We start from the raw sequence: 12,940 nt of genomic DNA, 5'->3' as shown, positions 1-12,940 counted from the left end.
AACAAAGCTTGCTAGATTACGGGAGTATCCAGAAACCCTGTGTCTGTCTGTCACAAAATGTAGGTGCTAACCTTTTGTGACAGCATGCCTTTTCCTTTTGGACTGAAACTATAAGAATATTCAGAGTTATGAAAACTGGTTGTTTTGCAAATGTTGAATTTATAATATGGCTACTAATAATGGAAAAGCTAAATCAAAATTAAAGTATACAGACTTGATGATATTCTTGCAGAAAAATGTATTATGAATGCAAATGTCTCCTTCAAGATTTGCACAAATGTACCTGGGTGACTTCACACTAAATGTCATGTAGAACGCTCATACTTCAAGTTATCTGTCTGAAACTGTGCACACACACTGCTGCCATCTTGTGGACACCATCAGAATTACAACCAGAGTGATGGCTAAAACTGGGACCTTTCTCTTGCATTTCAAAGATGGTGGTAGAAAAAAAAACAGGTAGTTTTTTTTCTTTGCATTTTCTTCTATCAGATCTATTGTGATATATTCTCATACATTCAATTCACATTTCCAAAGTTCAATGTGTTTCCTTTCAAATGGTACCAAGAATATGCATATCCCTGCTACAGGCAGTTAGATTTGGGTATGTAATTTAGTCAAAAATTGAAAAAAGGGGGGCTATCCCTAAGAAGTTTTAATTAATGACTCCAACCGAAGTGTATGTAAACTTCCGACTTCAACTGTACCAGTTTTATTACATTATAAATCTAAAAGTTATTACATAGAATGCACAGTTCTTGCCTTGACCTCATGGAAATTATTATCCAATGTATAATTGATTAATTTAATCAATTACAGGATATCACACTTGAAAATAGTCAGTGGATGCAAGGGGCCTTCATTCTCAGATATATTCACATTTTATAGGGCTTTTGGTTACCTTTTGTAAAGTGCTTGGTGATGCCAAATGTCTTTGACATGCTCCAATCAAGCTCTCTTGACCTAGCAAGGGCTGTGGATCTAGTAGGTGCCCTTACAGACACATTACAGGAAGGGCTGTGGATCTAGTAGGTGCTGTGGGTCTAGTAGGTGCTGTGGATCTAGTAGGTGCTGTGGATCTAGTAGGTGCCCTTACAGACACATTACAGGAAGGGCTGTGGATCTAGTAGGTGCTGTGGATCTAGTAGGTGCCCTTACAGACACATTACAGAAAGGGCTGTGGATCTAGTAGGTGCTCTTACAGACACATTGCAGGAAGGGCTGTGGATCTAGTAGGTGCTGTGGATATAGTAGGTGCTCTTACAGACACATTGCAGGAAGGGCTGTGGATCTAGTAGGCGCCCTTACAGACACATTACAGGAAGGGCTGTGGATCTAGTAGGTGCTGTGGGTCTAGTAGGTGCTGTGTATCTAGTAGGTGCTGTGTATCTAGTAGGTGCCCTTACAGACACATTACAGGAAGGGCTGTGGATCTAGTAGGTGCTGTGGATCTAGTAGGTGCCCTTACAGACACATTACAGAAAGGGCTGTGGATCTAGTAGGTGCTGTGGATCTAGTATGTGTTGTGGGTCTAGTAGGTGCTGTGGATCTAGTAGGTGCTGTGGGTCTAGTAGGTGCTGTGGGTCTAGTAGGTGCTGTGGATCTAGTAGGTGCTGTGGATCTAGTAGGTGCTGTGGATCTAGTAGGTGCTGTGGGTCTAGTAGGTGCTGTGGATCTAGTAGGTGCCCTTACAGACACATTACAGGAAGGGCTGTGGATCTAGTAGGTGCTGTGGATCTAGGTGCTGTGGATCTAGTAGGTGCCCTTACAGACACATTACAGGACTACAGAAGGTAGGATTACTATGGAGAACTAGGGAAAGAGGTTGAAGAGATTTCAGAGCTCTGCAAAACAAGTGTACAAGCAGTGTGTAAAAGACAGCCTAAAACAAGCTGAAGACCTCATGACTCATTGATGATGAGCACTGTAGGACAGAAACATTGTGACCAAAGTGATGATGAGAGCTTCCAAAGAGCTATCTTTTATCAAAATTATACTGAAGTGTTTGCTATTAAATGTACTTAAGGATCAAACCTAAAAGTACATTTGAAGGTTTTGTAAACCTATCAGATGCTTAAACATTTTAATCAACTTAAACCTCAGACTCCTCATTCTCTACCGCAATCACCCTCTTTGCATGGTCCATGAAGTCTGGCCTCCTGCTCCTGACAGAGTCCTGGTGCCACAGCATCACAGCATTTATCGGATCATACTCCCTGATCTCTGGAGAGGACAGCTGGACCATAAGGAGACTCGTAGCAGGCGCACCAGCAGGTATATCTCACTGGTCACCCCCAAAGCCAATTCCTCCTTTGGTCGTCTTTCCTTACAGTTCTCTGCTGTCCATGACTGGAACGAATTGCAAAATCTCTGAAGCTGGAGACTCACATCTCCCTCACTAGCTAAGCACCAGCTGTCAGAGCAGTTTACAGATCACTGCACCTGTACTTAGCCTATCTGTAAACAGCCCATCTATCTATCTACCTCGACCCCATACTGGTATTTATTTATTTTGCTCCTTTGCACCCCAGTATCTCTACCTTCACATTCATCTTCTGCCGATCTACCATTCCAGTGTTTAATTGCTATATTGTAATTACTTCGCCACCACGGCCTATTTATTTCCTTATCTTACCTCATTTGCACTCTGTATATAGACTTTTTGTTTTCTTTTATTCTACTGTATTATTGACTGTATGTTTTGTTTACTCCATGTGTAACTCTGTGTTGTTGTATGTGTCGAATTACTACACTTTATCTTGGCCATGTCGCAGATGCAAATGAGAACTTGTTCTCAACTAGCCTACCTGGTTAAATAAAGGTGTTCTCAACTAGCCTACCTGGTTAAATAAAGGTGTTCTCAACTAGCCTACCTGGTTAAATAAAGGTGTTCTCAACTAGCCTACCTGGTTAAATAAAGGTGTTCTCAACTAGCCTACCTGGTTAAATAAAGGTGTTCTCAACTAGCCTACCTGGTTAAATAAAAGTAAAAAACAAAAATAAAATAAAAAGATCTGACAATGTATCAGACTTTAGGTTGGACCACCAATCAGTTTTCATCTGTTTCATGGTATTAAAACCTCTTTCACATTCAGCTGTGGAGGCAGGGAAGGACAGGACCAGATCAACCAATGCCAGCACATCAGGGCAGGACTGCTGATCGCTGCTGTTGATGTAACAGTATAACTTTAGACCGTTCCCTCACCCATACCCGGGCGCGAACCAGGGACTCTCTGCACACATCACCCACGAAGCATCGTTACCCGTTGGTCCACAAAAGCCGCGGCCCTTGCAGAGCAAGGGGAACCACTACTTCAAGGTCTCAGAGCAAGTGACGTCACCGATTGAAACGCTATTTAGCGCGCACCACCTCTAACTAAGCTAACCGTTTCACATCCGTTACATTGACACAGAACCAGGACATCTTCTACAGGGACTGGGGCTTTTGGTATATCAGCACCTTCAGGACAGTCCACTGGTCAGGGATCCTTTCAACATGGATGCCAGAGGTCTCCAGGACAGGAAGTGGTCCACCAGGGTTTCCAGTTCAGTGTCTCCAAAATCTAGAATAACTGTATACATTACAACAAGATCATGCAGTTTTACTTCTCAAAGTATAAAAATATTATCCTGAACCTGACTGCCCTGTAATACAAAACATAAAGTAACCTGACTGCCCTGGGCTTCTCCTATGGTGATGGTGGACCTCTGCAGACAGGTTGCTATGGTGATGTTGGACCTCTGCAGACAGGCGCACAGGTTGCTATGGTGATGGTGGACCTCTGCAGACAGGCGAACAGGTTGCTATGGTGATGGTGGACCTCTGCAGACAGGCGAACAGGTTGCTATGGTGATGGTGGACCTCTGCAGACAGGTGAACAGGTTGCTATGGTGATGGTGGACCTCTGCAGACAGGCGAACAGGTTGCTCAGGTGTGTTAGAGTGTCATGCAGGAAGCCACAGAAGTGGATAACAACAGCCTCCCTCGCAGTACTGTAGTATTTCCTGGCCTTGGCCTGCTGGACACCTGAGACATTTTGTATTTCAGATTCAATCTGCTGATGCCCAAAAAGAACAAAGACATACAAATAGACAATGAATTGCTGTCCAAAAAAACCTATATTAGATATGTCATTTTATCAGTACGTAAATCATTGAAACATGATGTTACCAATTGTAACTGTGTTTGTTGTTATTTACTGGACATTGCATATTGATGACTTCTGGAGTACTTAGAATAGCAATCTAGAGCCACTACCTGTTCCAGACGCTGGACAAGCAAGCCCCTGGTACCGTCGCAGGAAGTGGTCCAGTGCACGCAATAGGTGTCCTTCCCCATCGGGTCCTGCCAATTCTGGTGGGCACCAGCGGTGTGTGCCCAAGAGCCTGGAAGCTGTTCACCAGGTTTGCCCTGTTCAGTGGACTGGTGTGGTAGAAGGTGTACAGTCGTGGCCAAAAGTTTTGAGAATGACACAAATATTAATTTCCACAAAGTTTGCTGCTTCAGTGTCTTTAGACATTTTTGTCAGATGTTACTATGGAATACTGAAGTATAATTACAAGCATTTCATAAGTGTCAAAGGCTTTTATTGACAATTACATAAAGCTGATGCAAAGAGTCAATATTTGCAGTGTTGACCCTTCTTTTTCAAGACCTCTGCAATATGGTGCATAAACTCTTTGGCCTGCTTCTCATTTCTATTAGTTGAGCCCACAACGATTCCTTTTTTGTCATCCAAACCGCAAAAATAAAGACATCAAATTAATTCAATATACAATCATATTATCCAATATAGCTGTCAGTTGATTGTGCTAAATTAGCCTTCTAGCCTTTGTTTACTTAGGGGTCAACACTATAAGGCTGGTAAAGTCAATTGTGTCACAATGCTTCAAAATATAAACAGCATCTGGAGACAAACATTCAAATAGAATGTCACAGAGCCATAGGAAAGCATGGCGATCCATGTCATCATCAGTAGGCCTATAATTTCGTTATTTATACACTATTTTGAGGTGAACCAAAGCTTATCAATAACTGAGAAATAACCTACAATACTGGACCACATCTGCTAAATAGACTTGAAAAATCTAGCTACAAAAGTACTAGTCTAGCTACAAGAGTAACAACATTCACTTACTCGCACATCCACTCGAAGTCAGAAAGTGGTCTCACCTTATTGCCAATGGCATGTACAGTCCTAAACAGTATCTTCATCTTTGTGCTGGTCTGCTCTGACATTGCCATTATTGCCGTCACAGAGGGTGTCAAGAGGAGAGGCTCTGATTGAGCCTGGGACAATGTGACACTTGCTGTGTTCATGGTCACAAATGTTCTCCAGCTTCATCATTTTATTTCTGATAACAAATGAGTTGTTTCTGCTTTTATCTTCAGCACACTGGTGACACACAGAACAATTCATCACCACAGTCTCCGCATCTTACTGTAGCCAGCCTCTTGAAACGCCTTTATCTCCAAACCTTCATTTCTCACAAAACTTTCTGTGATTCGTCCTCCTTTTCATCAGTGGGTTTTCGTTTCAAAAGGTTGGCTCACTCCAGGTAAATATCGCCACATAATAGCTATTTATTGAACAGTAGCTAGCAGCAGACCCGTGGCAAGTGAGCGATGTCGAGTAGCTGATGTACCGTCTGGTAAACAGTGCCGCGAAACTAGAAGCACTAGAGACGGTCTGTGGTAGGGTGGCAAACATGAGTAATTCCCTTGAGCCATCATGCCAGATTTGATTACATTACTATTTTGGTACAAACATTTACCCGCCAGTGTGGCAGATAACATTCTGAGATTTACTCGCCAAATGAAAAATCTACCCACATTTGGCGCTTGGCGGGTGTTACTTTCAGAACCTGCCGCCATCTATCTACGGTTTCTGGTTGGGGTAGGTTAATAGTCACAGTAGGTACAACATCTCCAATGCACTTCCTTATAAATCACTCACCGAATCAGCATATAAATCAATATTATTTTCTGAGGCTACATGGTACATGTCCCAGTCCACACGATCAAAACAATCTTGAAGCGTGGGTTACGCTTGGTCAGACCAGTGTTGAATAGTCCTCATCAGGAGATACATCCTGTTTGAGTTTCTGCATATAGGAAGGCAGGAGCAAAATGGAGACGTGGTCAGATTTGCCGAACGGAGGGCAGGGGAGGGCCTTGAATGCATCGCGGAAGATAGAGTAGCAGTGATCCAGTGTATTGCCCTCACGAGTGCTACAATCAATATGCTGATAGAATTTAGGGAGCCTTGTTCTCAAATTAATTAATTTGTTAATTAAAATACCCAGCTACAATAAATGCAGCCTTAGGATATATCGTTTCCAGTTTGCAAAGAATCCAGTGAAGTTCCTTGAGGGTCGTCGTGGTATCGGCTTGAGGGGGGATATACACGGCGGTGACAATAACAGACGAGAATTATCTTGGGAGATAATACGGTTGGCATTTGATTGTGAGGAATTCTAGGTCAGGTGAACAAAAGGACTTGAGTTCTTGTATGTTGTTACGATTACACCATGAGTCGTTAATCATGAAACAAACAACCTGCCCTTCATCTTCCCAGAGATATGTTTATTTCTGTCAGCGTGACGCATAAAGAATCCCGGTGGCTGTACGGACTCCGACAACATATCCTGAGAGAGCCATGTTTCCGTGAAACCGAGTATGTTACAGTCCTTGATGTCTCTCTGGAAAGCTACCCTTGCCCTAATTTTGTCTACCTTGTTATCTAGAGACTGGACTTTAGTGAGTAATATACTCGTAAGCTGTGGGTGGTGTGCACGCCTCCGAATTCTGACCAGAAGGCCGCTCCGTCTACCACTTCTGCGGCGACGTTGTTTTGGGTCGGGCCCCTGGAATCAGATCGAATGCCCTGGGTGGTGGTGCGAACAAAGGATCCGCATCGGGAAAGTTGTATTCCTGGTCGAATTGTTGGTAAGTTGACGTCACTCTGATTTCCAAAAGTTCTTCCCGGCTGGACTAGAAGCGAGGCGACCCTTTCTGTTGGCACCATCTTGCTCACGCAAGAAAACTATAACATTAAAGTGATATCTTGTTTATAAGATATTGGATTGAATTTATTGATTAATTGAATACATGAATATACACCTATTGTTGAAACATTATACATAATGAGATTTAATAATAGTATCATGAGTATATGAAAGACGATACAATTATCAACATCACCCCCCCCCCCCCACACACAATATGACATTTTCTATGATAACATTTATCCATTTAGATCCCAATGTATGATATTACATAGACACAGGGGAGACCTGATCCTAGATCAGAGCTGCATATTATGCTGCACAGAGGTTACCATGGTAAGTCAACTGTTTAAGAATGGGAGATGGATATGTTTTCTATAGAGCCTTTCATTTAGGGATCTATAACCACTGTCGGGTATAGGATGGAGATGAAATATGGCACGTTTTTGATTTCTGGTGTTTTTTTATTTGCCCTAAAAGAGAAAAACTCTTTCCACATAGACAGACATAGGGTTTCTCTCCAGTGTGAGTTCGCTGGTGTGAATTCAGGGTCCCTAACTCAGCAAAGCTCTTTCCACACTGATCACAGCTATAAGGCTTCTCTCCAGTGTGTGTTCGCTGGTGTGAATTCAGGGTGGAAGCTCGAGCAAAGCTCTTTCCACACTGATCACAGCTATAAGGCCTCTCTCCTGTGTGTGTTCGCTGGTGTATAGTTAGTTTATCTGATAGAGCAAAGCTCTTCCCACACTGATCACAGCTATATGGCTTCTCTCCAGTGTGTATGCGCTGATGTTTATTCAAGGTGGAAACCACAGCAAAGCTCTTTCCACACAGATTACAGCTATAAGGCTTCTCTCCAGTGTGTATGCGCTGGTGTATAATCAGGGTGTTAGCTACAGCAAAGCTCTTCCCACACTGATGACAGCTATAAGGCTTCTCTCCAGTGTGTACACTCTGGTGTATGGTTAGGGATCCTGCACTCGCAAAGTTTTTCCCACAATCAAGGCAGGGGTAAGGCTTCTCCCCTGTATGAATTCTCAGATGATATTTGAATGTGTAATATGTAGCAAACCTCTTCCCACATTGATCACAGCTGTAAGGCTTTTCTTCTGTGTGTGTTACCTGATGTCTAGTTAGGTTGGAAGCTTGAGCAAACCTCTTCCCACATTGATCACAGCTGTAAGGCTTCTCTTCTGTGTGTGTTACCTGGTGTCTAGTTAGGTTGGAAGCGTGAGCAAACCTCTTACCACATTGATCACAGCTATAAGCCTTCTCTCCAGTGTGTGTTACCTGGTGTGCTGTCAGGTTGCCTGAGTGATTGAAGCTCTTCCCACACTGATCACAGCTGTAAGGCTTCTCTCCAGTATGTGTTAGCTGGTGTGCTGTCAGGTTGCCTGCCTGATTAAAGCTCTTTCCACACTGAACACAGCTATAAGGCTTCTCTCCAGTGTGTGTTACCCGGTGTGTAGTCAGCTGTCCAGACCGAGCAAAGCTCTTCCCACACTGATCACAGCTATAAGGCTTCTCTCCAGTGTGTGTTACCTGGTGTGTTGTCAGGTTGCCTGACTGATTGAAGCTCTTTCCACACTGATAACAGTGATAAGGCTTCTCTCCGGTGTGAATACGCAGGTGAATTATGAAGGACCTCCGTGTAGTGAAACTCTTCCCACAGTCAGAGCAGCTGTGGTGAGATTTCTTCCCTGTATGTCTGTGCTGGTGTTTGAGGTGTTCTGATTGGGAGAGACTCTTCTCTGCCTCGTCAGCAACATGTTGTAGTTGAAGCTCCCCAGATGATAAGTCCCTCCCACTGAGAGGAGGAGAGTCCCCTGTGAAACAGACATTGAAACAGACATTGAATAACTCGGTTTTGGAAATATGGGTCCATAAACAAACATCAACAATATATCATTATACACTCAGTGGACAGTTTATTAGGTACACTCCTCAGTTCATGAAAATAGGTCACTCCTACAGACAGTGAGTTGTGGCTATGGCTTGCTATATAAAGCAGACAGACAGGCAGAGACATTAAGTTCCTGTTTGATTGAACATCAGAACGGGCAAAACAAGTGACCTAGGCGACTAAGCGAGGTATGATCGCCGGTGCCAGGCGCGCCGGATTCAGAATCTCAGAAACAGCCACTCTCCTGGACTTTTCACACACGACAGTGTCCAGCCTTTACCAAGAATGGTGCATCAAAAAAGCTGACAGGCGGGCCACAAACAGACAAATAACTGCACAGTGTATCTGAACATTGTTGCTGACCAAACCCAATAGAGTATCTTTGGGATGAGATGGAACGGGCTGTTGGCAGCATGAATGAGCAGCTGTCTGCAGCAACTGCGTGTTGCCATGGCGTCAGCATGAACCAACATCCCTGTGGTACGTTTCCGACACCTTGTAGAATCCACACTCCGGAGAATTCAGGCTGTTTTGGAGGCAAAGGCTGGCCCGATCCGGTACTAGTTTGGTGTACCTAATAAACTGGCCAATTAGTATATATTGTTTATCAATGAATTAACAGAAGTTGCAGAATCATATTGTGGTCTCATCCACACACCCCATTGTTCTTACTTGATGAAATCAAATCTCCCTCCTCGTGTCCTTCTCTCACAGTTCCACTCTGCCCTGGTGTTTTCCTGCAGTCGACCAGCCGCACAAACACCCTCTTCAGACCCAGCAGTAAGGAGCTACCAGGAGAGTTGTGACCAGGGGACTCTGGCAGGGTGGAGGAGGACGGACTAGCTCTGTCCTGGTGACCACAGGAAGTATTGTACATAGAATATCATTAGACCAAAAAATGTGATGACTTTAGTCTAAATCTCTGATTGATTGCTGCATCCTTATAATACCCCATTTCTCCTGAAGTGTGCAATCGTTCACTACTTTCCACAAATGTACATATTTTTTTCAAATCACTTTGGCACATTTTTCAAATGGAAGTGGTTTATATATATTTTTTGACTCTTAGTACAAAATGCCAAAACTGATGACACTTGGAATGCCCCATTTTATGTTCAGAACCTTGATTGAGCATTTATTGGAGTTGAACACATCTTTCACCCGAGTTAAGAGATTAGGAGATGCTAGAACGAGGAGCAGAACCAGAATGTGGAGTTCCTCCCTCTTGATAAGGGCCAAATGTCACCTCCCTTTCCGAAATGTGAAAGATGGTAACACCTGCTAAATCATGGTTTGTTCAAATAACCAGTGATAAAAAAAACTAAACACCAGAACTATTGCTGCTAGTTATCCCACTTGGAGCATGTTGAGAAAAATGTCAGTCTCATAGTTTCAGTATCCTTACACAGTACATACATAGAAGAAACCATCAGATATGGGGGTATTGTGGCATGTAGTAGAAACCTACAGTAAAAAGGTATGGGTGTAGCCTGGTGCAATTTCTGGCCCATGTAACATTGCTCAAGATCCAATTGTCTATGTCTTACTACTGTAACTAAAAATCAACAACATTCAGATAATGAGTGGAATAAACTAATTTAACACCCAAGTATTTTAGCAGTGATTTGTACACCACACCATCATTTCAAATGGTAGCACAGTGACCCACTTTGCCCTACTGTATAGAAGTACACTGGCTGAAGAAGAGTGGTGTAGTATTTACAGTCAAATCCATGAATTACTTGGTTTTAGCTTCCAACCTAAATTAAATTGATGTCAATTTATACAGTTGTTTTCAAACTGTACGTAAACTCGACACTATACAATTTTGGTTTCGTGGTTCAGTTTTTAGCAGTTTTCATTATGCACAAATCGTTTTTGGATTCCCTCCAGATATCATTCATGGTTTGGCCGGATATTGACTCATATATCCTGTGATAGGCTTATGTGGACATCTTATTTTCTCAATATGATGACAAATACTGACAGGCGGCCTACATTGTATATTTTCTCAGCACATCCAACTCAGGGTCGGGCTGCCGTCTTATCGGCTCTTAACCAACCATGCTATTTTATTTCCTTTTTTCGCGTTGTTCGTAACTTGTTTTGTACATAATGTTGCTGCTACCTTCTCTTATGACCGAAAAGAGCTTCTGGGCATCAGTATTGGGATTACTCAACTCAAAGAAGAACTTCTCGTTCGATTCAATAAGTCGGACGCGAGGGATATACTACAGACACCCGACCAGGCCCAGATCCCTGTGATTTGCTGGAAAAGGAAACGTACGTTTTGCGGAAAGAGATCAGGATGCCTTGTGAGGATCAGGCGACGAGTGGCTAATCTGCCCTTGTCTTCCGTTCTGCTAGCTAACATTCAATCACTGGAAAATAAATGGAACGAACTGAAAGCACGTATATCCTACCAACGGGACATTAAAAACTGTAATATCTTATGTTTCCGAGTCGTGGCTGAACGACAACATTAAGGACATACAGCTTGCGGGTTACACACCAAAATCGTCAGGACAGAAAGCAGCCTCTGGTAAGACAAGGGGGGCCTATGCATTGTTTTGGTAGAGGTCAACCGATTAATCGGCATGGCCGATTAGTTAGGGCCGATTTTCATAGGAATCGCTAATCTGCATTTTTGGACGCCGATTATGGCCAATTACATTGCATTCCATGAGGAGACCGTGGCAGCCTGACCACCTGTTTACACGAGTACAACAAGGAGCCAAGGTAAGTTGCTAGCTAGCATTAAACTTATCTTATAAAAAACAATCTTCACAATCACTAGTTAACTACACATAGTTCACGATATTACTAGTTTATCTAACTTGTCCTGTGTTTCATATAATCAATGCGGTGCCTGTTAATTTATCATCAAATCACAGCCTACTTCACTAAACGGCAGATGATTTAACAAAAGCGCATTCGCAAAAAAGGAACAATCGTTGCACGAATGTACCTAAACATAAACATATTTTGCCTTAAAATCAATACACCGAAGAATATATTTTTTAAAGCTGCATATTTAGTTAAATTCATGTTTAGCAGGCAATATTAACTAGGGAAATTGTGTCACTTCTCTTGCATTCATATGCAACAGTTTGGGCTGCCTGGCTCATTGCGAAGTACTTTGCCAGAATTTTACATAATTATGACATAGCATTGAAGGTTGTGCAATGTATCAGTAACATTTAGACTTATGGTGCCACTTGTTCTATAAAATACGTAACGGTTCCGTATTTCACTGAAAGAATTAACGTTTTGTTTTCAAAATGATCGTTTCCGGATTTGACCATATTAATGACCAAAGGCTCGTATTTCTGTGTTTATTATATTATAATTAAGTCTATGATTTGATAGAGCAGTCTGATTGAGCGGTGGTAGGCAGCAGCAGGCTCGTAAGCGTCATTCAAACTTTACTGCGTTTGCCAGCAGCTCTTAGCAATGCTTGCTTCACAACGCTGTTTATGACTTCAAGCCTATCAACTCCTGAGATTAGTATTGCCAGCCTAAAGTGCCTATTAGAACATTCAACAGTTATAGGTATATGAAATACAAATGGTATAGAGAGAAATAGTCAACGCTTCTTTTAAGTCCTATAATAACTACAACTTAAAACTTCTTAACTGGGAAAATTGAAGAACTGGGAATATTGAACCACCAGCTTTCGTATGTTCTCATGTTCTGAGCAAGGAACTTAAAATGTTATTTTTTACATGGTACATATTGCACTTTTACTTTCTTCAACACGGTTTTTGCATCATTTAAACCAAATTGAACATGTTTCATTTATTTGAGACTAAATAGATTTTATTTATGTATTATATCAAGTTAAAGTTCATTGTTCATTCAGTATTGTTGTAATTGTCATTATTACAAATATATATATATAAAAAATATATATAAAAAATATGTAATTTATATATAAATGGACTATTAATCGTCGGTATCGGCTTTTTTTGGACCTCCAATAACCGGTAGCGGCGTTGAAAAAATCATAATCGGTCGACCTCTAATAGG

At 42.1% G+C, this 12,940-nt stretch overlaps 1 protein-coding gene across 1 annotated transcript; it reads right to left on the bottom strand.

Annotated features, from left to right (window-relative positions):
- Positions 1 to 7,067: 7,067 nt before the first annotated feature.
- LOC116366149 (zinc finger protein OZF-like) lies at positions 7,068 to 11,289 on the bottom strand. Its single transcript, XM_031818407.1, has 2 exons — positions 9,584 to 11,289; positions 7,068 to 8,834 (listed from the first exon to the last, which is right to left on the bottom strand). Exons 1-2 carry the CDS (start codon positions 9,786 to 9,788, stop codon positions 7,408 to 7,410), a joined length of 1,632 nt encoding a protein of 543 aa, XP_031674267.1. The 5' UTR covers positions 9,789 to 11,289; the 3' UTR covers positions 7,068 to 7,407.
- Between the last annotated feature and the right edge of the window lie 1,651 nt (positions 11,290 to 12,940).

The sequence above is a fragment of the Oncorhynchus kisutch genome, unplaced genomic scaffold, assembly GCF_002021735.2.
Source record: "Oncorhynchus kisutch isolate 150728-3 unplaced genomic scaffold, Okis_V2 scaffold1366, whole genome shotgun sequence".
NCBI classification, from domain to species: Eukaryota; Metazoa; Chordata; class Actinopteri; order Salmoniformes; family Salmonidae; genus Oncorhynchus; species Oncorhynchus kisutch.
The sequence above is the reverse complement of the archived record's forward strand: the minus strand, read 5'-3'. Positions and strand labels throughout refer to the sequence as shown.